The sequence below is a fragment of the Anomaloglossus baeobatrachus genome (genome assembly GCF_048569485.1).
Source record: "Anomaloglossus baeobatrachus isolate aAnoBae1 chromosome 5 unlocalized genomic scaffold, aAnoBae1.hap1 SUPER_5_unloc_5, whole genome shotgun sequence".
Lineage (NCBI taxonomy): Eukaryota > Metazoa > Chordata > Amphibia > Anura > Aromobatidae > Anomaloglossus > Anomaloglossus baeobatrachus.
The window spans coordinates 378829-406745 of record NW_027441809.1 but is presented as its reverse complement, the minus strand read 5'-3'; the positions used below and the strand labels follow the sequence as shown (position 1 = coordinate 406745).

Below are 27917 nucleotides of genomic sequence, written 5' to 3'. Positions count from 1 at the left end.
AATGCCTATGTACCATTGATTATTCATGTGCTATTAAAATAAATAATATCTTGCTATAAAGAATCTTAGTATTCGTGCCTGATTAGGATATCAGTGAGCGCTTCGTAAGTACGGGCTTTCAGCCCCTTTTTAGGAGAATTTAGCAAGACACCCTTCCCCCCCAAAATACCCAACATCCCTCCTCCCTCGTCTTCCTAACTCCCAATCTCAGCGATCCGCCCTTCATTACAGTTACTTTCAGCGCATAATCTCCATGTCTGAACAATGTCTGTAACTTCTCTATACTACAATAATAAACATGCTCATATTACAAATTACTATTTCCATCTACGATCCATTCCTTCTTTGTGGGAACATCTGATGTGATCGAGTTTTTATAATTACTTTCCGCTAAGTTTAGTAGTTTTTTCATAATCATCGGGAACTGACCCCCTTCTCTATTCCCCAATACACATATTATATTTTCTAAGTGGACTTTGATTGTAAATACTTAATAAATTGCCCTATAACCTGACACTCAAAAATGTTTTCCAATAAAGTCTCAGTATCTAAACTAATGTTTGTCATTTCTTCCCACACTTTCTTCTTGCTAAAGCAGAGGTTAAAGCCTATACTCTCGTCATTTTATTTAGACAATATAAACTGGTCCTTCTCCTTCCTTTCCTCGGCTGTTTACTTTTCCATTTGAGGTCCTTGATTAAACCTTATATAATGTTACATTTTTAAACCCTAATTTAGATTTGACTGCACATAGAATATGGTGGAAAGAAGTAACATATCTTTTTGTTTTCTAATTAGATAATTCATTTTTTTAAGAGAAATGACAACAAAATGCCTCCCACCCCCTTCCACTTCCACCTTTTTTCAATCCGGAATGCTGGTGTAAGATTATCTATGCAGAGACGTCATGTACAGAAATATTAGGGCTACAGCGACATCACATATGTTATACAGGTTATACAGAAGAATAACGCTGTCACCATAGCTCTTTATACAATGACTTATAGATCTGACAAGCTCCTCATATTTAGGCAGTTTCTATGTTACTCAGATGCTTTTTATATGAATAAGATCAGGGAGTCTCATTTTACCGATTAGAGAAGCTTCAGAGACAAAGACCCCCGTCTTGTACTGACACGCTGGAAGCCCGAAGTCTCCAGCCCCGGGACCCAGATTCTCTCTTTTATTGGCTCCAGCGTTTCTTTTAGAATAAATCCCCTTCTCATACCATCCTGTAGTAATGACTTTATTAATCACGTTTTGTCGGAGTCGTCTGAATCCATCTAAATGTTATCAATTTATGTGTAAGAAACAATAATCGTCCTACCACAGTTTTCCCACGTGTGTCCAGTGTCAGTTCTTCTATATTCCCTTATATAAAACCTTAGTGTCTCCAACCAAACCTGTTGATTATGATTTTACAATTGTAATAACTTTACTCCAAAAAAGTATTTATACTCCGCAGCCTGTGTAAAAGATCCGCAGCTTCCGCTAAGCACTTCCCACCTTTGGCCTCTGTACGTATGCCAAAATGTAAGAGTATAACCTTGCATCACCAATTAGGTGCTCAGGAGAAAAATATATAACAAATTAGAAAAAGAATTCCGGCACTCATAGAGCCCCAATAAGGAAAACAGAGAAAAAAGGTGAATAATAATTTTTGGTTTTATTCAATATAGTTGGTGTGACAAAGTCTGAAAACCGTTTTGATGTTTCGGCCCCTGGCCTTTATCAAAAACAGATTATCAGATAGACTGACACATAGATTATGCAGGTAAGTTCATAAAAGAATATCGTCACTCAAAAACTGGAGACAGGGGGGGCGTGGCCTGGCCATGATGGAGATAAGACGCGTGTGAACTCTGCTCCAGACCCGAGCCAAGAATAATCTGAGAAACGGAGCAATAAACAAACCCTAAACCAGCCCATGGGAGTCAGGAAGAGACAGAGACCAAAGGCAGCGAACGTGAGACCGCCCGCAGTGACAACGGGAGATATAATCCGGTACTTGACAGGCCCCAGTCAGGCCAGCATGGAGGACCGTGCAGCAGCCTCAGAATCCTTCCACCCACGCATATCCATGAGTAGTGCTGCAAACAGGCAGACGGCAGGAGCGACGCCCAGCACAGCCTCACAGACCTCCGGCAGAGTGACTCAGGAGATGCAGGGAACTCTGAGAGGCAGTGAATCAGCACCCACGTGGAGGAAAGATGGCGCCGTGAGTTCAGAGAAGGCACCGCTGATAACACCACAGACACCTCATGAACGAGAGTTCCTTTCAGGGTGGGAGCAGGGGTCAAATGAATCATGCAGCAGGAGACAGACAGAGCAGCCACACACACTGACATTAAGCAAGGATACTGAAGGGGCCTGGGAGGCAGGAGAGGTCACGCAGAGGGAGATAACCGCTGAGAGCGGAGACATGATGGGGGAAGGGGGAACGAAGGAGCAGCCAGCAAACCACGCAGCTCTCTCCAACAAAGCCCCCCCCTCACACCCTAATTTACCCTGCATGGATGCCCACAACGACTCGGGGCAGAAATCTGAAGCCACACTAATGCCAAGTACCAGTACAACTACAAGTAGGGAGCTCCCCCCATTGCATCAAAACTCAGAGGCTGAGACAGACAACAACAGGGCAGCCCAAGGGGGTCACATACTGGCCATGGATAGCCAAAGCCTAGCTGCTCATATCAGGAACATCCCAACTAAATATGACATGGAGCAATACGTTGAAAGACTGGAAAGTTCCTATAAAGCTGAATTTACAGTGCTGAAAGATGAGGTCCAATATTGAGGTGAAAGAGTAACAGCAGTTGAGGCCGCTGCATCCACATTGCACAAATTACAACACAAAAAGAGGACATGTCTATTCACTCTTTTCAACTCCACTACTTGGCGGACATGATAGACGACGCTGAGAATGGGAAGAAGAAACAACATAAGAATCAGAGGGCTCCCAGAATCGGTGTCCCCGGGAGAGCCGCATGTAACACTTAAAGAAATTTTCAACCCCCTGCTCGGTTCCCCCAGAGAAACTCATCTGGAGCTGGATAGAGCCCACAGAGCCTTGGGTCCTAAATCTGTGAATCCAAACTTTCCACGAGATGTAATCTGTAGAGTCCACAGATACCATGTGAAGTACTCAATAATGACTCAAGCTCGGGCGGCGGGAGATGTCTGTTTTCAGGGAACCCGCCTGCAAATTCTTCCGTATTTATCGAGATGGACCCTACAGAAAAGAAAGGCCCTAAAGCCATTGCTGGACATCATCAGATAACGTAATATACCATACACATGGGGCTTCCCTTTTGCCTGAGAGTGCACCGAGAGGGCCGGATGCATATGCTTACCCATCCCAGAGGCCTCCAGGACTTTACGGCAGCATTGAATCTACCGCAGGTCCAGATAACAGAGTGGCTGGAGTTACCATCGGGTCTGCAAGAAAATGGTCCGAATCGCCCGCAGCCACAACGACACAGAGACCCGAGGAGAAGGCTGAGAAGGGAGGAAATGGAGCAGTAGTGAATGAGGCTTTGAATGATTGAACTTTAGCACAGTTATGTTGGTAAAATTTATTGCTGATGGTCGGGCTGCGGGGGCCGGTCACATGCGTCCCGAAACAACCCAGTTATGCATATTTTGTAAGGGTTAGAGGCAGTTGCCTCTGATTGAGGGGCCCACTGTGACCAGTCGCTGAGAGCAAAAACCCGGGAGTTATATAGGGGAGAAGCGGAGCAGGCGGAGAGGGATCGTTGCTTCCTCATAACGAGGAAGGCGTATAAACATATATTTAATCCAATCAATTTTTATTGTAGGAAGTTACATTACAAAAAGGAGAAATTCAGGTATCATTGGCAATAATACACAAAGAAAACAACGCTGTAACATGTGGTAGTATCACCTTTGATTATGATTCACATTTCCTGTCACACCACCACCAATCATGTCTGATGCAAGTTGCAACTTTTTTTAGGTTAATCAATACCCAATACGTATAGAGTCAACCTACCAATTTACTCTTTAATCCTCAAAACGAGGGATCCAAACAACCAGAACCAGAGAGTAAGAAAGGAAGATAAGAAAAGGGAGGGGAGAGAGAGGTGGGGGAGAGGGGGAGAACCATGGATGGTTGCAAGGAAGCAACCAGGGAGGGGGAGGGGGGAGGGAGGGAATTGGATGGCGTTTCGGGGTAGCCCGAGCAGTAACAACAACAGAGATTTAAACACCTTGAATATTGACATGTGGTATGGGTGAACTCCCTGCGTAACACTCTCTTTGACCCTATTTGACCCATTTTTAATTATCAACAGTTTGCCCTGGAGACAGATGCCTGACAGGGGATGCATATACAGAGTTTAGCCACGTGTCCCAAATCTGAAGTATTTTGTTTTTGGCGCGGATGGAGTGAGCCAGACAGAACTCGTATTGGCATTGGAGATTAATTCGGTTATATAGTTCAACTAATGTAGGCGTCTTTGGGGATTTCCAGTGCAAACTTATGCAATATCTGGCAGCTACTAGAATGTGAACTAATAAACCCCTGGATTCCCAAGAGAACTCCTCTATACCCACGTTTAGCACTGCCAGAACTGGATTAGGATTAATAGGATTGCCTGTCAGCTCACCCATCAGGCCAAACACCTCCAACCAGAACGAGAAAACCTTGGGACAAGCCCACCAGCAGTGACCAAGAGTACCCCTTTGGAGGCAGCCCTTACAAAAATGTGGCGAATTATTTGGGAGGAACTGTGCTAAGTTGGCTGGGGACCGATACCATCGCAGGTGTACTTTTTTCAGTTGCTCCAGATGATTTATACACTTGGAATATTTTTGGATATTTGCTGATGCCGAGTGCCAGTTTGAAGGAGAGGTAGAGACACTCAACTCCACGTCCCATTTATTCATATAAGGAGATTTTTGCTCTTCGGGGGGGGGGGTTATTGAGCCATTTGTATGTCGAGGAGATACCTTTGGATTTAATTATCTTTTTAAATACCAAAGCTTTTGTTGTAGGTAACAGAGGCTTTGACTTTGGAGGAAATTTAGAGGCCAGAAAATGACTAATTTGGATGTGTTGATAGAAACAGCCCTTTAAAGAGGGGTGTTCCCGTACTATTTCATTAAAGGGGTTAACACCCAAATCAGAGTATAGATCCGCCAGCACTGTAATGCCCGATCCCTCCCACCTGGCCAGATTCAAAAAGGGGATTTGAGATTCCAACGACTTGAGGGAAATCTCTGAAAGAGGAATCTGAATCTTATGAATCAAGTCATTTCGCCAGACCTCCAGGGAGGCTGACATGGTGGGAACACACGGGGAGAACCGTGAACGGCTCAAATATTCTGCTTCCATCATTCTTCTGACCGAGCCCTGGCGGGACAGGAAATTTTCAATCTGAGCCCATCTATGTGAATTACCTGGACGCCACCATTCCTTTAGTGATTCAATTAGTAAGGCTTTATAATATGCCGATATGTTTGGGGTGCCCAATCCCCCTAAGTCATATGGGGGGTATAACACTTTACCTGCGACCCTAGCCCTTTTATTACCCCAGACAAATTTGTTAGTCAACGATTGAAGTTTCATCAGGGTTTTGTGAGAAATTTTGATGGGAAGGCATCTGAGCACATACAATATTTTGGGTAAGAAAACCATTTTAAAGGACTGTATCCTGGCCATCCAGGACAATGATATTTTTTCATACCTTCCCAATTCCTTTTCTAAATTTTGGATCAGAGGTTCCAAATTTTCTTTAATTAACATCTGCGATGGTGTCAGCTTAATACCCAAATAAGGTATCCCCCTGTCGCACCATTTGAATTGAAAGGCCCCCTCCAGCGCACTCCTGGCCTCCACCGGTACATTAAACGGCAGTATCAAAGACTTCGCATTAAGCTTATAATACGACACTTTAGAAAAGTTTGATAATGTCTTCACCACTGCTGGAATCGACACTGCAAGGTTAGAACAGGAAATTATCACATCGTCTGCGTATAAACCAAGTTTATGTTCAAATTCCCCAACTCTTATACCAGAAATGGCTATGTTTTTTCGTATTGCTTCCGCCAGAGGTTCTACCACTAAAGCAAAAATAGCGGGAGACAATGGACACCCCTGGCGGGTGCCATTACTTATTTGAAATTTAGATGACAGAAACCCCGATGCCAACACTGACGCATTTGGGTAAGAGTAGAGGGCTAGAATGGATGACTTGATTTTCCCCAAGAACCCGAATTTTGTTAGAACTCTCTCCAGGTATCCCCAGTGCACCCTGTCAAAGGGTTTTTCAGCATCAAGAGACAGGAATGCACTGGGTTCACCCGATTTCTCCACCAGTCCAATCAAGTCAAGCATCCGTCTGGTGCCATCCTTAGATTGCCTCCCTGTCACAAACCCAACTTGGTCTGGAGCCACTAAGGTCGGGATCACTTTATGAAGTCTATCTGCCACTAGTTTGGCATAAATTTTAACATCACAATTTAGGAGTGAAATGGGCCTAAAATTACCCGGGGTGTCTGCAAGTTTCCCTGGCTTGGGTAGCATGATAATAATCGCTTCTAAGTTGTCTGGGGAAATTGACCCTTTATTTTGCCAAAAATTTAAGGTTTTTGACATAAAGGGGGACAGAGTGGATGTAAATTGTTTGTAATATTCGTATGGCAGCCCATCGGGGCCCGGGGCAGAGTTAGACTTAGTCATTTTGATGGCACCTAGGATTTCATGTGTAGTAAAGGGAAGATTAAGTTCCTCTAATTGCTCATCTGAGACCCGGGGAAGATCCAGGGTGTCTAGGAAACCCTGTATATCCACTTGAGTCGGCTGTGACGTATTGGAATCATATTTTAGATTATACAGGGCCTCATAGTATTTCGCAAATGCTTCTGCTATTTCAATGGGATGTCTAGTGATTGTTCCGTTTGGGTCCCTCAGGAATTCTATTTTAGATTGGATCTCACGTTTTTTCGTCCTTCTTGCCAATAAGGACCCCGCTCTATCCCCCATAGCATAAAATGTCGATCTATTTTTTTTAAGATTATGTTCGTATTTTTGCAGGAGTAGGGATCTTAGTTGGAATCTATGGGTTACAATTTCTTTAGTCAATTTAGGGGATGCTTTGGCTTTATTCAGGGATTCAAGGTGACGAATACGGGTTAATATATATTTAATATCTGCGTCTTTTTCCCTTTTTTGGATGGAGGCTATTTTTATGAGCTGCCCTCTGACTACTGCTTTATGAGCAGCCCACAGGGTCTCGTCAGAAATTTCCCCATTATTATTAAGTTTAAAATATTCTGTTAACACTGACTCTACTTCATCATGTACCTTCTGCCTACCAAGCAAGCTGGTATTCAGTCTCCACCTAGGGGAATTTTGAACATTAAAGCTACCCTGAACAGACAAAGAGATCGGCGCATGATCTGTCCAAGTAATTAAACCAATATCAGCTGCCACACAATTACTTATAGATTTGCTGTCGACCAAAAAAAAATCAATTCTACTGTATGAGCGATGCCTGGAAGAGAAGAATGTATAGTCTCTTTCTGATGCGTGCAAATATCTCCAGATGTCATGAAAATGGAATTCATTGATGAGATGCTTAAGTTCCTTAGCATGTGGGATGCTGGTGTTGGAGCAATCCATGGAGCGTATTACAGGTATATTAAAGTCTCCACAGATGATTTCCGCCCCTGTGGCAGTATCTTTGAATGCTTGGAAAAATTTCCTAGCAAAGGTCAATTGTGATGAATTTGGGGAGTAGACCGTTGCCAAGGTATAAGGGTCGCTGTTGATATAACAAGACAAAATAATATATCTTCCATCCGGTCCATAACTGACATTTATCAATTTAAAGGCCACTGAGTTCTTTATTAAAATGGCCACTCCTCCTCTTTTTTTTGAGTCATTAGCAAAAAAGGTGTGTTGGAACCTTGGATGAAGTAGCCGTTTATTATCTGTGGAAAGAAGGTGGGTCTCCTGAATGCACGCTATATCACAGTTAGATGCCTTCACCTCTCTCCACATCATTGACCTTTTTGCTGGGGAGTTGAGTCCGTTCACATTAATAGACAATATCTTAATTCTCATATTGGAGCCGCAGGGGGGTTGAATTCCTAGGAACGCCATCAGGGATGAGAGGGGCTAGACCAGCAAGGAATTGAGAGAAATTTCCAGAAAAAATTAAGGAACATTTGTGAGAAGAGGAACAAAAACAAAAAAATTCCAACAACACCGGTTTGCCCCGAGTAGGGTGCCTGGTGTATAACCGCTCGCCATAGGCGAGAACATCAGGGGGGCTACGTGACATCCCGTGTCACAGGAGCAGGGTCAGCAGGTGCCATAAGCAGGAAGGAGTCCCAGCTAAGCTACTGACCATTCAGGGTTAATCCTGTCTGGAGGGCCTCTATGATTCTCCTGGCCACCAGGGTTTGGTGAGTGGGCTATTCCCCAGTCATCCAGCAATTTTTTTTTAAATCAGGTTCATTTTTATTTAACATCAAAATTATACAACACATAAAATAATTCCCTCCATAGAAATATCACAGAAAGGGAAAAAACCTTTAGTCAATAAGAAAAACCACACAAATAACATAATAAACAATGCACCCGCAGTCCACGTCTCATTTCAATATGGGTCTCAAAGTGCATATTATTTCCCAATATATTCTCCATAGTATAGCTTACCCAGCATCATTATGACATTATATATATATACACATATACACGCACGCACGCACGCACGCACACACATATACATGCACACACATATACATGCACACACATATACATGCACACACCTTCCAGCAGTACGCATATCACCCTATTTGAGGAAATTTGTTAACCGGTCAGAAGGAGAAGGACCTGGTCGCTCGCACTGTCCTGCAGTAACGCCGAGGAGGGAAGGCCTGGGGTATCCAACCATGCCCCCCAGATCTTATAGAACTTTTTCAATGCATTTCTTTTAAGGTATACTCCTCTCTCCAGTCGAAGTATAGCGTTTACTCTTTCCCTAAAATCCCCGATGACCGGAGGCGCTGGGTCCAACCAGTGGTAGGCCAACAGTTTCCTAGCCTGGTACAAGAGACGTGTAATACCGACCATTACCGGCGAACTCAAGTCCACCCCCCCCTCCAGTAGACCCAGGATACATATAATAGGTCTTGGCTGTAGACGGATATTGAAAACTTGTCTAACCAAATCTAGTACTGCCCTCCAGTAATCTTCAATGTTCCCACAGGACCACATCATATGCATCAGATTCGCACCTTCCTGTCCGCACCTAGGACACAGATCATCCATCCTAACTCCCATCTTATGCAATAGACTAGGTGTCCTATATACTCTATGTAACAGGAATAGCTGTGACAGTCGTTGGCCTTCAGATACAGCAAGGCTTGGAGTCTGAGACAGGACCTCACCCCACTGTTCCTCTGTCATAGGGCCTAGGTCCCTCTCCCACTTCTCTCTAGCCTGCAAAGGGAATTTGTCGAGGTGTCTAGATAACATCACTGTATACAACCTAGAAATAATACCATAGGAGCGATCAGATGTCAACAATTCAGTAAGAGTGTGATTCCGCTCTATCCTAATGTCCATACGACGTGTCTGTGTCTCATAGGCATGACGGAGTTGCAGGTATTGGTAAAAGGAACTGTGCGGTATCCCAAACTCAGCTTGAAGCTGGTCAAATCTTTTAAGTATATTATTCTGAAGAATCTGAGACACCTGATGCACCCCCCTGCTCACCCACATTCTCCAACCCGGGAGTCTCTGCAGCTCCGCCAGTCCACGATTATGCCATAAGGGCCAGTACTCAGTCATTCCTGATATTCCCAGCAACTGCTTCCCTCTATCCCACACCTTGTACATCAATGATAATGTTGGATATAATGTTCCTCCTCTGGGTAAGTATCCTGCATCCAAAAAAGCCACTGGGTGTCCCCATTCTGCAAGGCCCCTCACCAATTTGCCCCCAGCGTCATATGCCTCATCCTTTCCCCACCCCCTGAAGTGCTGCATCTGTGCCGCAACATAATAAACCCACGGGTTGGGGACTGCCAGACCCCCATCCTCCTTCCCTCTCTGCAGGGTCTCAAGGCGGATTCTAGCCTGCTGCTTTTGCCACAAGAGTTCCCGAAACAAAGTGTTGATTTTACGGAAAAATTTCCAGTGGATCCATATTGGGGCGTTGTGGAGAAGATACAGAAGTTTGGGCATCAGTACCATTTTTAGTAGATTAGCACGGCCAATAAGGGACAGTGGGAGTCGACACCAGGCATCTATCTTGTTCCTAAACTGAGCCAACACTGGTTCCAGATTTTGAGAGTAGTAATCACGCGGTCGGGCACTAACCACAATCCCCAGGTATTTAAATTTATCCACCGTCGGAATTGGCAGCCCCAGAGTACTAAAATTAGATGGGAGTGGATCTATAGGGAGCAGGGCCGATTTCTTCCAGTTTATTAGGAGTCCCGAGCGCCTACCAAATTCTATAATAATATTTATTGCTGGGCCCACCGATGTCCCCACCTCCCTGAGATACAGCAACAAATCGTCCGCATAGAGGGAAACCTTATGCTCCAGACCGCCTATCTCAAACCCCTTTACGCCAGCGGATGCACGAAGCATAGCCGCCAATGGTTCAATTGCCGCTGCAAATAGTAATGGAGAGAGAGGACAGCCCTGTCTCGTGCCCCTGGCCAAATTAAAAGACGAGGAGGTACAACGATTAACTCGAATCCTGGCCCGCGGAGAGGCATATAACAATTTGACCCAGCCAATAAATCTGGAGCCAAGACCCAATTTCTCCAAAACTACCCATAGGAAATTCCATTCAATACTGTCAAAGGCTTTGGCTGCATCTAATGACAGGACTGCTCTCTCCTTGTTTCTCCCCTCAGAACTTAGCTGTATCCCCAGGAATAAACGTCGCAAATTAATGGAAGTAGATTTATTGGGGATGAATCCAGTCTGATCCTCGTGGATCACTGACGTGATCACCCGGGACAACCTGTTAGCTAGAATTTTAGCGATTAATTTAATATCTAATGTAAGCAGCGAGATTGGGCGATAGGAGTCAGGCGCGGTCGGATCTTTCCCGGGTTTTAAAATCAGAACAATAATAGCCTCCCTCATGGATGCAGGGAGGGACCCCTTCTCCTCAGCATCTCTGAACACATCCAAGAGTCTTGGCAGCAGCAGATGGGTATATAATTTGTAGAATTCACCCGGGAGTCCGTCCGCACCTGGGGCCTTTTCATTTTGGATTTGACCGAGCGCCTCCTCCAGCTCCTCCAGGTCTATATCTCTATTCAGGGAATCTCTCTCACTATCTGACAGACTGGGGAGAGTGATCTCCTCCACAAAGTCCCGCAGTTCCTCATCCCCATAATGCGATTTAGAGGAGTATAATTGGGTGTAATACTGTTGCATGACCTCCACAATCCTCCCGCTGTCCCTCACCTCCTCTCCAGTGTCAAGTTTCAATTTGGTGATATAGGTCAATCCCTCCTGCGCCCTAGCAATTGTAGCCAAGAGATGTCCCACACTCTCCCCCTCCGTAAAGTACCGCTGCTTAAGGAAAAAGCGTTTGTTAGTGGCCAAGGAAGTCATATGGTCTCTCAGAGCTCTCTGTGCCCTCTCTAAGTCCCGCTTGGCATCATCTGTAGGGTTAGATATAAGAAGTCGTTCTGCATCACCTAAAGTGTCCGTCAGATACTTAGTGCGCTCTCTTGTTTTCGCCTTTCGGGTGCAAATTTCCCTAATATATGTCCCACGAACATACGCCTTCATTGCGTCCCACACTATATGTTTGGATGCCGTACCGTCATTTGTCACAAAATATTCCCGTATAGTGTCAGTCAGAGTGCCCCCTATCAGTTGTATCCAAAAAGGGTTGAGCCGCCAAGGTATCCCCGCCAGCCGGTCCGGGTCCCCAAGCCTTAGACGGACCTGTAGTGGGGAGTGGTCAGACACCCCCCTGGCCAGGTACGTGACTGAAGCTACACAAGGCAGCAGCTGAGCATTTCCAATGGCCAGGTCAATCCGGGACAGTGAATGATGAGAACTAGAATAGCATGAATACTGCCGGACCTGCGGGTTTCTAATACGCCAAATATCTACATATCCCACCTCCTCCATCAGTCTGGCAAGGGATGTAGCTGCCGCCCCCACTGAGATATTCCCTGTATGTAACTTATCCCAATACGGGTGCAAGTAATTATTATAGTCTCCTACTAATAGGGTGGGGACCTCAGGGAGGGAAGCAACAAAATTGAGAATACGTTTCAATGGTTCCCCTGTGTATGGCGGCGGAATATAAATTGCAACTAGAACACAGCGCACATTATGAAGGACACAGTAAAGACATACAAATCTACCCTCCTGATCCACAGAAGCTTTAAGACACTCAAACGGCACTGTCCTGTGTATCAGGACACTCACCCCCCTGGAATGTGTGGTATATACAGAGTGATACTCATGGGCTATCCATTTTTTGTGGAGCAAGTGGAGCCGCTCCTTCACCAAGTGCGTTTCTGATAAGAATATTATGTCTGGCTTAAGCTGCTGTAGAAACAGAAAAACTGCACATCTTTTAGTGGCTTCACCCAATCCTCGCACATTCCAGGCCACTATATTAACCTCCTTCGCCATAAGGGTGAGTACACATATGTAACAGCAGGGGGCAGCAAGCGGGGACCTCCGGACCCATCTGCAGCAGTTCCCATAGATGAGCATAGACCAAACAGGTGCATAAAACAAAAAGGTCAAACAACATAAAAACATACACAGTAAACCAGGACATTCCTCTCAAACAGAGGGAAGTGGGGCTAAACATAACCCTAAGAGCACATAACGGTTTAAATTCCTGAACAGTCATCAACTGCATAGTAACCTATCTGGGTGGCTCCTGCCAACCGTCCATAAGTGTTCCAGCTGGGAAACATAGCACGTTCACCTCAGCAAGTCCAACAGCAAGGAATCCGCAATAATCCTCAGCGGTGATTTCTGCGCAGTCCTTTTTCATTGGTATCGAGCCATGCGGCTGCATCCTTTGGAGTGTCAAAAAACTTTGTCCCACCATCCGCCACCACTCGCAGCCTGGTAGGGTATAGCATTGAGTAAGAGATCTGCAGCTGCCTCAGGCGTTTTTTGACATCAATAAATTGCGCTCTCCTCTGCTGGATTTCAGTGGAAAAATCCGGGTACAGTGAGACCTTATGGCCGTCAATAGCCAGATCCTTAATCTCCCGGGCTCTGCGGAGCGCAGTGTCCCTGTCCCTGAAGTGCAGTAGCTTGAGGAGGATAGGACGAGGGGGTGCCCCTGGTGGTGGGGGTCTAGTGGGGACCCTATGTGCCCGCTCAATAGTGAAGAAAGGAGAAAACAGATCCATACCCAAAGTCTTGGGGAGCCACATTTCAAAAAAAGCTACTGGATTATTGCCTTCTGCCTTTTCTGGGACCCCGACCAGTCGGAGATTGCTTCTGCGGGATCTGTTTTCTAGATCGTCCACCTTAGCCCTAAGCAATGAGATATTGTGGATTGCTCTGCCAAGGTCCCGAGTCAGAGGGGAAAGCTTATCCTCTGTGGCACTGACCCGGTCTTCCAGGGCCCCCACCCGTACATTGACCCTGCAACTCGTGCCTGATAGATGAAATGTCCATTTTAATTCCTCCCATCTGTATGTTCAAAGTGGCTAGCATATTGTTGCAGGTATTTACTGCTGCAAGCACATCACTGAGGGTGGGCTCTGCTCTCCCAGGATCTGTGTTTTCATCTGTAGCTCTAAGGTTGTCCCCCTGCTCCACATTATTGGCAGCAGCCAACATACTCACAGCTCCCTGCTGCTCTTCCTCCTCCATCAGTTCTTGTCCTGGGATCTCCTCCACGCTGAGGGCACACTGCTTAACAGCTCCAGGTATCTCAGGCTGATCTCGTGCAAACTTGCTGAGGCGAGCTATTGCATCAGACGCCCTGCCCCCACATGAAGCTCCAGCGTCCATGAGTGTGGCCTGTGTCCCGCGCTTTTTATCAGCCCGAGTTCTGGTCATATCACTCAGGTCTTTGAAGCCCCCTCAGTCTAGGAGAGGTCACCACTCCAGGAAAGCAGTAAAACAAACTTTAACCCCAGCTGGACAGGATTATACAGGAGTTTTTTGCAGGAGCTGTCTCTACACAGGTCTTCCTCACATGCTGCTCAGGCCACGCCCCCCAGTCATCCAGCAATTTGCCCAGCTGAGAAGAAGTATGACATATGTGAGTGCCTCTGTCACGAACCACCGGGGGGGTCACTCAGAAATCCCCCGCGCTGGCTACCAGTACGTCACAATCGGGGGGTAACAAGTGGGGGGTCACCCCTCCTTTATACCTCCCGACCGACAGACAGAGCACGTGACGCGCTCTCTAGCGCCCCTCTTATAGTCAGGCCAATTATGGAATTGCCCGACAATAAGCAAGGAGGCCGCTATACTACTTATGCCGATTATTGAAGGGTCCCCGGTGAGAGTAGGGTATATATTCCCCCGACCTCCGCGGGCGGAATATATAAAATCTCCCCGAATCTCACTGGCCTCTCCACAATAATCCTTGGCACAACTCGCTGCCACCAACCGCTTCACGGTAACTATTAGCCGAACACACAGACGTGGGATTCAAGATCGAGATAACAGAACAGCCCAAGATTAATTATATAATTTAATCAGCCTAAAGCACACTAGAAACTACAATATATACAATAGGGAATCTACAGAATATACATATGTCAGAGTACAGTTACAAGCAAAGCATGGGTTACAAACAGGCATACACAGTTCCAGCAGTTACCTTGTGCGTCTGGCCACAGGGGGGCGCTGTAGACCAGGTTTCCAGGAACTCCCTCACAGGTCTTTCCCAACCAGGCCCCCGAGCAGAAGAACACTGGAAAATGGCCGAAGTAGGGTTATCAACCTGGGCAAATCCAGGTCCCCTCCTACCTTAGTGACCTCAGAGGGAGCACTGCTCCACCCCTGGCTGGAGTTATGGACAATATCCACAACATGGGATATGGCCATAACTTGGCCTGGGAGCGTCGTAGGCGGACATCAATGCTCTCATTGTGACAGTTATGAATTTAGCTACAGAATGAGAGGACTCATGACTTGTCTACTAGTTCCACATTGGCTGATATCACGTTTGGGGTATTTCCCCAGGTCCTGCTCCCATAAAAAGGGTGTGCCAGCATCGTCCGCATGCGGAGACACCATTTTTATGGTTGCCATATTTATCGGAAATATGGCTTGCGAGATATGAACCATTTTTTACTGGAGTCGTCCTGTCTGGATACTTCCAAGCTGGCTAACTAGATAGCAGCCCCTACTACAGGGTCACGGCAGGGAGTCATCCTGTGTCCATTGTTCCCACATCACCTAATCTCCATATCACAGGAGATGGCCATGGGATGTGTTGCTGGGATGTGACACCTTCCCAGATTGTGGACATTGAGAACAAGAAGGGAGGGGGCACTGCCAGGGAGTGATGAGAGCGATTATGACTGGAAGTCATAATTCATCTTCATATCCCAGGGTTTCCCTCACACCTCCCCCCTTTTGAGGGCGCTAGGGGGCAGCACACTCCGGTGTTCCCCCGTGCGCCCGTCCGCGACCTCTCCTTGTCGGGACAGCCCGTCTGCGTTACCGTGGTCCCGGCCCCTTTTGTGGCGAATGGTGAAGTTGTATTGCTGGAGCGCAAGGCTCCATCGCAACAATCGCCCATTCGTCCCAGAGACGGTGTGCAACCAGCTGAGGGGATTGTGGTCCGTCTCCACGATGAAGTGGCGCCCGTATAGATAGGGTTGCAGACGCTGCAGGGCCCACACTATGGCCAGGCACTCCTTTTCCATCGTGGAATAGGCCACTTCCCGTGGTAACAGCTTCCTGCTCAGGTACAAGACTGGGTGCTCTTGGCTCGCAGAGTCCACCTGGCTGAGCACCGCACCGAGGCCGAAGTCACTGGCGTCGGTCTGTACTACAAACGGCCGCGTGAAGTCGGCTGCCTGTAGCACGGGCGGGCTGGACAGGGCGTCCTTTAGGGCCCGGAAGGCTGTCTCGCAGTCCATTGTCCAATCGACTGCAGAGGGCAGCTTCTTCTTGGTGAGGTCCGTCAAGGGCTTTGCCAGGCTACTATAGCATGGAACAAACCTCCTATAGTACCCAGCGGTCCCCAAGAAGGACATCACCTGCTTCTTGGTCCTGGGGGTGGGCCAGGATGCGATGGCTTCCACTTTCTCAGGCTCGGGCTTCAGTGTTCTCCCGCCTACCCGGTGACCGAGGTACGTTACAGGGTTGAGCTGCTGGTACACGAGGTATGGGCCTTCCCAGGCTGCCTGAAGCTTGTCCTGTGGTACGGGGACCAGTACCCACACCCTTTGACCCACTTGGTAGGTCCTCTCACAAGCGTTCTGGTCGTACCAACGCTTCTGATCGGCCTGGGCTTGAGCCATATTGTCGTGTACCAGTTGCGTCAAGGCCTGCATTTTGTCCCGGAAGCGCATGACATACTCGATAACCGACACTCCAGGGGTGGCCAAATCCCCTTCCCAAGCCTCTTTCACCAGAGCCAGGGGGCCCCGCACACGTCGCCCGTACAGGAGCTCAAACGGTGAGAATCCTGTTGAGGCCTGTGGAACCTCCCGGTAAGCAAATAACAGGTGTGGGAGATACCGCTCCCAGTCACGCCCATGGGAGTCGACCAACATCTTAAGCATCTGCTTTAAGGTGCCATTAAACCGCTCGCACAGGCCATTAGTCTGTGGATGGTACGGGCTGGCCACCAGATGTCGCACCTGGACTTGCTTACAGAGGGCCTCCATCAGCTGGGACATGAATTGGGTCCCCCGGTCAGTGAGCATTTCCTGGGGAAAACCCACTCGGGAGAAAATCTCCAGCAATGCGGTGGCCACCTTGTCAGCCCGAATGGACGACAAGGCCACTGCTTCTGGGTACCGGGTGGCATAGTCCACTACCGTCAGTATGAAGCGTTTCCCGGAGCTGCTGGGGATGGCCAGCGGGCCGACCAGATCCACAGCCACCCTCCTGAAAGGCTCATCGATGATTGGCAGAGATACTAGTGGGGCTTTGGGGTGTGGCCCCTCCTTCCCCACTCTCTGACAGGTTTCACACGAACGGCAGTAGGCAGCCACATCGGCCCCCATTTTTGGCCAGTAGAAATGCTGGTTTAACCTGGCCTTGGTCTTAGCGATCCCTAGGTGTCCGGCCATCGGAATCTCATGTGCGATCCGCAACAACTCCGTCCGGAACGGATAGGGTACCACCAACTGTCGGTCCCTGGGCCACGCCTCCGGTGAACCCTGCTGGACCGTGGCCCGGTACAGCCGTCCTTGGTCCCAGACCACTCGCTCCGGGTCCGAGTCCGAGGGAGGCTGTGCCGCCTGCTCCTTAAGAGCTTTCAGGCTGTCGTCAGCTTCTAACGCTGCCTGAAACCCCTGACTAGATGTGGCCAGAATCGACGAGACTGTCACATCTTCAGTCAGTACCCCGGGACCTGTGTCCTGGCCTCCACCTGACTCGGCTGCCACTTGGTCAGAAGGGGAAGAGCTATCGGACCTCCGGGAGGCCCCTTGGCTTCCAGCACTCCCACTGCGGGTGACAGCGGCCACAGCCGCTGCGACCGTGGGTCGTGCCTGCTCCTCCTCCGTTCCTGACCAAGTCGCCGGTTCAGGCAGACCTACCTGGCTTCCTGACACCCCGGTTGTGGGGGAACCATGCACCGAGATCTTACCTGGGAGCACTTCCGCTCCTGGACCGGCCCCAATCTCACCTGCCTGTTCCCCTCCTGCAGCAACAGAACCCCGCTGTGAAATCTCTGGGGACCCCACATTTGCTGTGGTAGCCCCCACCCCACACACTGGTCCTCCCCCTGCAGCACCCTGCTCTCTGCTTATCCCTGCAGAGGGCAACAGATCCCAGCTCACTGGCTGGTTACTTGTAGAGGCATTGTCACACCTTTCTCTGACCCCCTCCCCTGTCACAGCTGCAGCTGAGTGTGTGTCTATGGTGTCTATGCAAGCAGAAATATCAGAGTTCACTCCCTCCTCCCTTACATCATTCATAGATAACACATTAACATTGTTAGGAGTCATGTCAGTACGGGCTGAAGGTTCAGCCCTTGGGGGGGGCCCAAACTGGGAGGTTATCTGCCCCAAATCTGTCCCAAGTAGCACGTTTGCAGGGATCCGATCAGTTACCCCCACCTCCCTCACCCCTCGCCCTGCGCCCCAGTCCACATAAATGTCAGCAACAGGCAGCGCCGGGTCAATGCCTCCAATCCCGGAGACAGCGAGGGTTTTTCCAGGGATCAAGTCTTGGGGGGACACCATCCCAGGCCGCACCAGAGTCACCTCCGAGGCGCTGTCTCGCAATCCTATGGTCACAGACCGGCCGACGGTGACAGGTTGGAAGCTGTCCAGGGACCTACCACCACCCCCACCCACACAATACACCTTGGGCGGCCCTTGGGACGGGGACGGAGCCGGGGCCTTGGGACGCTGAGGGCCCATGGCCTTGAAGTGTCCAGGTAGGTTGCACTGGTGGCACCGTCTTGGTTCTGCCACGGGCCTGGAGGCTGCTCTCCTGGCCTCAGGAGCCCGATTGTTGGTGTAGTCATCGGCCAGGGCAGCTGTAGCCGTGGACCCCTTTGGCTTCTGGTCTCGGATGAACTGGCGGAGATCCTCAGGGCAGTTCCACAAGAGTTGCTCCGTGATGAACAAGTCCAGGATCTCCGGTCCGGTGGAAAGCTGCAGGCCTTGGGTCCAGTGGTCGGCAGCTCGGGCAAGTGCCCGCCGGTGGTCAGCCCAGGAGTCCTTTGGTCCCTTTTGCAGGGTCCGGAACTTCTTGCGGTAGGACTCTGGAGTGAGGTTGTACTGTTGGATCAGGGCCCGCTTGATGGTGTCGTAGCCCTGATCTGCCTCAGCAGGCAAGTCCCCAAGGATATCCAGGGCCTTACCCCTTAGACGGGGGGTCAGGTATTTGGCCCACTGATCCTTGTCCAGATGGTGCTGCAAGCAAGTCCGTTCAAAAGCAGTCAGGAAAGAGTCCAAGTCTCCATCCTTCTCCAGCACTGGGAAGTCCTCAACACGGACCTTTGGAAGTTTGGTGTTTTGAAGGTCACATGTGGCTGATGAGGGCCGGAGCTGAGCTAGCTGCAGCTGGTAGTCACGGTCTGCCTGTCGCTCTCGCTCTCGCTCTTCACGCGCTGCCTGCCGCTCCGCAGCCTCACGCGCTGCTTGCCGCTCCGCAGCCTCAGCGTCACGCGCTGCCTGTCGCTCACGCTCGGCCATGAGTATCTCGTAGGTATCCCGGTCTCCAGCCATAAGCCTGGCCAAGGCAGCTTGAAGGAGGGCCTCTGCACCTCTCAGGCCGGAGGGATTGGCAAGTGGTGATCTGCGGCCCGCTGCGGAGCCTGGTGATTCACTGTCCATTGCAGAGCGGAGGGCTGGCATCTGGCTCGTTGAGGACCCTTGGGTGAGCTGCTCCTCATCTTGTCCATAATTGCCAGGTTGTGCAATGTCCTCTGCAGAGCTGTTCTCTGGCGTCGGGCTCTTGGAGGGCTCGTGGACAACCTCCTCATTACTGTCCACAGCACCGTCCTCCCTCTCTTCGGCTCCGGCTTTAGCATTGGCCAATTGCCTAGCTCTGCTCCTGGTGCCATCAGCCATTCTTGCAGACTTTTGGTCACTGACACAGAACTGACACCTGATGCCTCCACACACCTTACAGTATCTGCACTCTGACACTCTAGTGTTGAGCTAGTCTGAAGACCCCAGCAGCCACAGCTGCTGCAGGCAGTCTTTAGTGTCTGGGAGTATGGGTCTCACACTCACACACACTATTATCTCGATCCCACCGCTATGCCACCAATATGTCACGAACCACCGGGGGGGTCACTCAGAAATCCCCCGCGCTGGCTACCAGTACGTCACAATCGGGGGGTAACAAGTGGGGGGTCACCCCTCCTTTATACCTCCCGACCGACAGACAGAGCACGTGACGCGCTCTCTAGCGCCCCTCTTATAGTCAGGCCAATTATGGAATTGCCCGACAATAAGCAAGGAGGCCGCTATACTACTTATGCCGATTATTGAAGGGTCCCCGGTGAGAGTAGGGTATATATTCCCCCGACCTCCGCGGGCGGAATATATAAAATCTCCCCGAATCTCACTGGCCTCCCCACAATAATCCTTGGCACAACTCGCTGCCACCAACCGCTTCACGGTAACTATTAGCCGAACACACAGACGTGGGATTCAAGATCGAGATAACAGAACAGCCCAAGATTAATTATATAATTTAATCAGCCTAAAGCACACTAGAAACTACAATATATACAATAGGGAATCTACAGAATATACATATGTCAGAGTACAGTTACAAGCAAAGCATGGGTTACAAACACGCATACACAGTTCCAGCAGTTACCTTGTGCGTCTGGCCACAGGGGGGCGCTGTAGACCAGGTTTCCAGGAACTCCCTCACAGGTCTTTCCCAACCAGGCCCCCGAGCAGAAGAACACTGGAAAATGGCCGAAGTAGGGTTATCAACCTGGGCAAATCCAGGTCCCCTCCTACCTTAGTGACCTCAGAGGGAGCACTGCTCCACCCCTGGCTGGAGTTATGGACAATATCCACAACATGGGATATGGCCATAACTTGGCCTGGGAGCGTCGTAGGCGGACATCAATGCTCTCATTGTGACAGTTATGAATTTAGCTACAGAATGAGAGGACTCATGACTTGTCTACTAGTTCCACATTGGCTGATATCACGTTTGGGGTATTTCCCCAGGTCCTGCTCCCATAAAAAGGGTGTGCCAGCATCGTCCGCATGCGGAGACACCATTTTTATGGTTGCCATATTTATCGGAAATATGGCTTGCGAGATATGAACCATTTTTTACTGGAGTCGTCCTGTCTGGATACTTCCAAGCTGGCTAACTAGATAGCAGCCCCTACTACAGGGTCACGGCAGGGAGTCATCCTGTGTCCATTGTTCCCACATCACCTAATCTCCATATCACAGGAGATGGCCATGGGATGTGTTGCTGGGATGTGACACCTTCCCAGATGGTGGACATTGAGAACAAGAAGGGAGGGGGCACTGCCAGGGAGTGATGAGAGCGATTATGACTGGAAGTCATAATTCATCTTCATATCCCAGGGTTTCCCTCACAGCCTCCATCTTTGAAAATTATCATCTTCACCGGAAAACCCCACTTGTACTTGATGTCTTGATCTCTAAGGAGTTTAGAAAGTTGGGCAAATTCTCTTCTTTTATTAAGAGTTGCAGCATAAAGATCTGGGAAGATTTTTAGTCCCATGAAAGTGTCTGGCAGGGCTGGATTTCCCCTCAGTGTGTGAAGCACAGCTTCTTTTGTTTTATAGAAATGAAGTCTAGCCAGGACATCTTTAGGCAGAGCTGGATCTATGCCTTTGGATTTAGGGACTCTATGAATCCTGTCCACTATCAGGTCTCTGGTGTCCCATCCAGGGAGTATAAGCTGCAGAAACTTGTGGAAGTATTCCTGGAGGTCTTTATCTGCTACTGATGAGGGAATCCCTCTGATTTTTAGGTTATTTCTTCGGGATCTGTCCTCTACATCACTGATTTTAAGTTTTAGTGCCTCCATCTCCTTTTCCAAAGCTGTGTTAGCATCTATCAGATTGTTATGTGATGTTGCAAATTCAGCCATTTTAGTTTCTACATGCTCTGTGCGATCACCCAGAGACCTGATCTCTTCCTTCAGCTCTCTTACTATTTCTCTGAGATCAGCCTGCAGGGAAGCCCTCAGCGTTTTCAGCAGAGATTGCATTGTTTCCTCTGTCAGAGGAATGCCTGTGCAGCCTCTCAAGCAGCCTGTATCTCCTTGTGAGGAGTGGGAAGAAGCTGAGTGGGAAGCCAGAGCCATCTTGCTTGGTGAGGAGAGATCCCTATCCTGGGGGTAGAAGTCTGTCAGTTTGGCTGGAGTGCCAGTTTTTTTTAGGTCTCCCCTTAGGCATAGCTGGGGGCTGGGGTTACTCACCCCTCCTGTAGCTGGTAATCCTGTTATCTGTGAGCTTATAAGAGCCGGTTTATCCTGCTTCAGCACAGAGCTCTCCTTTCAAGCAGCCTTCGCCATCAGCGTGCAGGCCACGCCCCCCTTCTCTATGTTGTTATGAAGGCAAATCAAAGACCTGCAGAGGGTTCATGAATACCCTATTTCCCTGAAAATAAGACCTACCCTAAAAATAAACCCTAGCATGAATTTGCAGGATTTGTGGACAATACTTGAAAAATAAGCCCTAGTCCAAAAATAAGCCCTAGTTACAGTCAGGGCCAGGAATTTTTCAGGAACTCCACTGTCTTAGGAACCCCATCAGTGTTATTCTGAGACCTCTGATTCCTTCAAACTCATGTGACATGATGTAACGAAAAGTCTCCTAATTGCAGTAGTCTAAAGAACTGAAAAGAAGACTGGCTGGCATGCAGGACTGGTGTTTAATGGAAAGGGAGAACAAACTGGGCAATTTCACAGGGCTCCCATTCTCCTAGGGGCCCCAGTGTTTATATGCCGATTATAGAACTGCTTAAAAACCTTTTTGACATCACGTCATGTGAACAAAGGTCTTAATTGCAGGAGTCTAAAGGTGAAGAGGAGACAGGCGGGTGTGTGTGTGTGTTCACGCCAATATTAATCAGCTTTGCCAAAATGAGCAAAGCTCAGCCAGAACAAGGGTGTGATGCCACCGTTTCTCTAATTTATACCAAACTGTGACATTCCCTATGCCAAAAATCTCACTCCAGTCCCTAACTTAATTTTTTCAGTGTACATCGTCACAATTGTTGTCCCGGACAACCCCGTTATATATCTGGCATCTGTCTGTAACTATTTTATTTTCGGAAAAAAAAAATCTCTTTGAAAATGTCTATGTTGTGGATCAATGTTGCAAGGAGATTTCTGCAGGTTTTGCCAACTGTCATGGCGGCGTCAGGGTCTATGGAAATTATAGATTCTTGTACATTGCATGTTAACTTCTCTGATGTCTGAGAGCAGCGCAGGGAGACGCAGGCGTCGAACCACAGACTTGGGCAGGCTAACAAGAGTTATTCTCTGCAGGGCTGCTTGTTAATGTCTTTGATCACATGCTTTAGAGGAGAAAGTATCATTTGCTCTCCTCCTGTATATGCTGGCTGGACTATTTCATTAATGCCAGCTATAGCTTACCTATACTAGTCTGGTGAGGTGTTGTTTTGCATTATTAGTGTGAGCTGTTGTGGTGTTAACCTTAGTGTCTTTTTGTTGCTTTTCTCCTTAGTCTTTCACTATTTATTTCTGTGAGTTTCATCAATGTGTTTCATCTCTCTTAATCTGTATTTCCCGTCTGTCTTATTCTGTGTTTCCATTATATTCCTGCCCCTTCCTTCCCCGGGGGATTACAGATTAGATCTCATCAGCAGAATAGTAAGGCACGAGACTCCAGCATCTCCATCTTCAGGGATAATCCACTGGTTAGGAATAGCTTTGGGTCCCCTAGCGTGAGAGACAGTATTGGAGCCCCCTTTCCCTCATTATCCTGCAGTCACATTGTGACAATCACATTATTTACTGTAGCACATTCCAGAGAACTGGTACTAGGAATGGGAGATCTGAATTAACGAAGAAGTAACAGAAGACAAAATTGGCCAACAGATTAAGAATACATTTTTTCCTAATTTAATTTCTGATGTTATGATTTAAAAAAATAAATGAACTTTCAAGATAATACATTAAGAAATAATAACATTGTGTTTATTTTTAGCAGATGACTGTATTGGGAGTTCAGATGGATCTCTAATATCTTCAGAATTTATAACAGATAAGGACTGTATCACACATGATACATATGAAGAGCACGATGTTGTCCCCAATATACCTCCAGTCCTTCTTCGGGAAGCTCTATCATCCGATCTTTTCAAACAAGACCAAAATTCCAATCATCAAAAAACTCTCACTGTGAAGAAGCCATATTCATGTTCAGAGTGTGGAAAATGTTTTAGTCAGAAATCATATCTTGTTACACATCAAAAAATTCACACAGGGGAGAGGCCATATTCATGTTCAGAGTGTGGAAAATGTTTTATTCGGAAATCAGAACTTGTTGGGCATCAAAGATTTCACACCGGGGAGAAGCCATTTTCATGTTCAGAGTGTGGAAAATGTTTTAGTCAGAAATCATATCTTGTTACACATCAAAAAATTCACACAGGGGAGAAGCCATTTTCATGTTCAGAGTGTGGAAAATGTTTTATTCAAAAATCAAACCTTGTTTCGCATCAGAAAATTCACAAAAGGGACAAGCCATTTTCATGTTCAGAATGTGGGAAATGTTTTAGTCAGAAATCATATCTTGTTACACATCAAAAAATTCACACAGGGGAGAAGCCATTTTCATGTTCAGAATGTGGGAAATGTTTTATTCGGAAATCAGAACTTGTTAGGCATCAAAGATTTCACACCCGGGACAAGCCATTTTCATGTTCAGAATGTGGAAAATGTTTTATTCAGAAATCACGCCTTGTTTTGCATCAGAAAATTCACACAGGGGAGAAGCCATTTTCATGTTCAGAATGTGGGAAATGTTTTATTCGGAAATCAGAACTTGTTGGGCATCAAAGATTTCACACTGGGGAGAAGCTATTTTCATGTTCAGAATGTGGAAAATGTTTTATTCAGAAATCATCCCTTGTTACACATCAGAAAATTCACAAAAAGGAGAAGCCATTTTCATGTTCAGAGTGTGGGAAATGTTTTATTCATAAATCACAGCTTGTCTTGCATCAGAAAATTCACACAGGAGAGAAGCCATTTTCATGTTCAGAATGTGGAAAATGTTTTATTCAGAAATCACACTTTGTTTTGCATCAGAAAATTCACACCGGGGAGAAGCCATTTTCATGTTCAGAATGTGGGAAATGTTTTATTCATAAATCACACCTTGTTTTGCATCAGAAAATTCACACAGGGGAGAAGCCATTTTCTTGTTCAGAGTGTGGGAAATGTTTTATTCATAAATCACACCTTGTTTTGCATCAGAAAATTCACACAGGGGAGAAGCCATTTTCATGTTCAGAGTGTGGGAAATGTTTTATTCAGAAATCAAAACTTGTTATGCATCAGAAAATTCACACAGGGGAGAAGCCATATTCATGTTCAGAGTGTGGAAAATGTTTTATTCAGAAATCAAACCTTGTTTCGCATCAGAAAATTCACAAAGGGGAGAAGCCATTTTCATGTTCAGCGTGTGGGAAATGTTTTATTCAGAAATCACACCTTGTTTCGCATCAGAAAATTCACACAGGGGAGAAGCAATTTTCATGTTCATAGTGTGGGAAATGTTTTATTCGGAAATCACAGCTTGTTTTGTGTTGTAGGGCTAGCGCCGATATTAATTATTATTGCCAATAAGCAGGCTTGCTAATAATGTAATATGAGCTAACACCTGATATTAATTATAATTATTATAATCATAAAAACGCACTTAATGTTATCTATTTTTTTTGCTATATATTATATATACCCTCGGCAACTAACTGAGATGAAACCGTGTAGTAATAAACAATATTTATTAAACACACTCAAAAGTCTACAGTATATATATATATATTGCTACTCAGTACCGCCACAAAAAGCACAATATCCAATAACACAAAACCCACAATATTCTATAAATTTCCACCCACGTCACACATACAGAAATGTCCACCCGAATTCCTATCACTAACTATCCCTATGGAGATAAAGGGGTTAATACCGCAATGCAATCTGGAGGGAAGCAAAGCAAATGTTAATGATACTTAGTCTTCAGGACTGGCATCAGCTGCTCCTGATGATGGGACAACTGCAGAATAGGTAGCAAGAGAGAGATATAGAGAGAGGGAAAGAAAGAGTGAGAGATATATGTATCTAGGAAGAAAGATAGATTAGAGCAGCAGGGGTAGGAGAGATAGAGAAGTGTAATGCAGACAGAGTGGGTCGAGCAGAGACTCAGAGAGAGAGCAGTCTTAAGGTACCGTCACACATAACGAGATCACTAGCGAAATCGCAGCTGAGTCACGTTTTCCGTGACGCAGTAGCGATCCCATTAGCGATCTTGTTATGTGTGACACCTACCAGCGATCAGGCCCCTGCTGTGAGATCTCTAGTCGTTGCAGAATGGTCCAGGCCATTTTCTTCAAAGGCGATGTCCTGCTGGGCAGGACACATCGCTGTGTTTGACACTGTGTGACAGGGTCATAGTGACTGCTGAGATCGTTATACAGGTCGCTACTGCGACCTGTATTGTTCCTGCATCGCTGGTAAGATCTGACTGTGTGACATCTCACCTGCGACCTCCCACCGACTTACCTGCGATCCCCATCAGGTTGCATCGTTTTCGGGATCGCTGGTAAGTCATTCTGTGTGACTGGGCCTTTATAGTAGAGAGAAACCTAATGTTATCTGATGGGTACAGTTGTCCATACACAGAGGTGGATCTGCATATCTGATGGACAGTTGGCCATTTGTTTGATACACCCTGGTTATCTAAGGTAGCAAACAAAAGAGGCTTGCATTTTAATGACTCAGGTGACAAAGGCAGACCTGTAAGGGGTGCTTCACACATAGCGAGATCGCTACCGAAATCGCTGCTACGTCACTGTTTTGGTGACGCAACAGTGAGCTCATTAGCGATCTCGCTGTGTGTGACACTGAGCAGCGATCTGGCCCCTGCTGTGAGATCGCTGCTCGTTACACACAGCCCTGGTTCGTTTTCTTCAAAGGCACTCTCCCGCTGTGACGCACACATCGCTGTGTGTGACAGCGAGACAGCGACGAAATGAAGCGAGCAGGGAGCAGGAGCCGGCATCTGGCAGCTGCGGTAAGCTGTAACCAAGATAAACATCGGGTAACCAAGGGAAGCCCTTTCCCTGGTTACCCGATATTTACCTTCGTTACCAGCCTCCGCCGCTCTCTGCACATGTAGCTGCAGTACACATTGTGTAATTAACCCGATGCTCTCCTAGCTACAGTACACATCAGGTTAATTACACGATGTGTACTGCAGCTACATGTGCAGAGAGCAGGAGCCGGCGCTGGCAGCGTGAGAGCGGCGGAGGCTGGTAACGAAGGTAAATATCGGGTAACCACCTTGGTTACCCGATGTTTACCTTGGTTACAGCTTACCGCAGCTGCCAGATGCCGGCTCCTGCTCCCTGCTCGCTTCATTTCGTCGCTCTCTCGCTGTCACACACAACGATCTGTGCGTCACAGCGGGAGAGCGACGACCAAAAAATGAAGCTGGACATTCAGCAACGAGCGGCGACCTCACAGCAGGGGCCAGCTCGTTGCTGGATATCACACACAGCGACGGGACAGAAAATGGCGACGTAGCAGCGACGTCGTTGTCGCTGTGTGTGACACCACCTTAAGACAGGTAATGCTTGGGGTATGGTGTGAAGGAATGAAGTGTCTGAGCCTGAGATAATCTAATTTATCTGCATGCAATGGATTGTAAAGGGACAGTCTACACTTCACAGATATTTTGTGGGAACTCAGATGCTCAGATGAAATCTGTCCCAGCATCTTTATATATATACACACACACACACACACACACACACACACACACACACACACACACACACATATATATATACAGTATATATATATAGTCAGGGCCAGAAATATTTGGACAGTGACACAAGTTTTGTTATTTTAGCTGTTTACAAAAACATGTTCAGAAATACAATTATATATATAATATGGGCTGAAAGTGCACACTCCCAGCTGCAATATGAGAGTTTTCACATCTAAATCGGAGAAAGGGTTTAGGAATCATAGCTCTGTAATGCATAGCCTCCTCTTTTTCAAG

At 47.4% G+C, this 27917-nt stretch overlaps 1 protein-coding gene across 1 annotated transcript in view; it reads left to right on the top strand.

The window, feature by feature from the left end:
• Positions 1 to 25474, top strand: part of LOC142259270 (uncharacterized) — a 61449-nt gene extending 35975 nt beyond the window's left edge. The window contains 2 exon segments of the mRNA XM_075331749.1: positions 3034 to 3109; positions 23840 to 25474. Of these exon segments, the coding sequence (XP_075187864.1) occupies positions 3034 to 3109; positions 23840 to 25474 (1711 nt within the window).
• The last annotated feature ends 2443 nt before the right edge of the window (positions 25475 to 27917 follow it).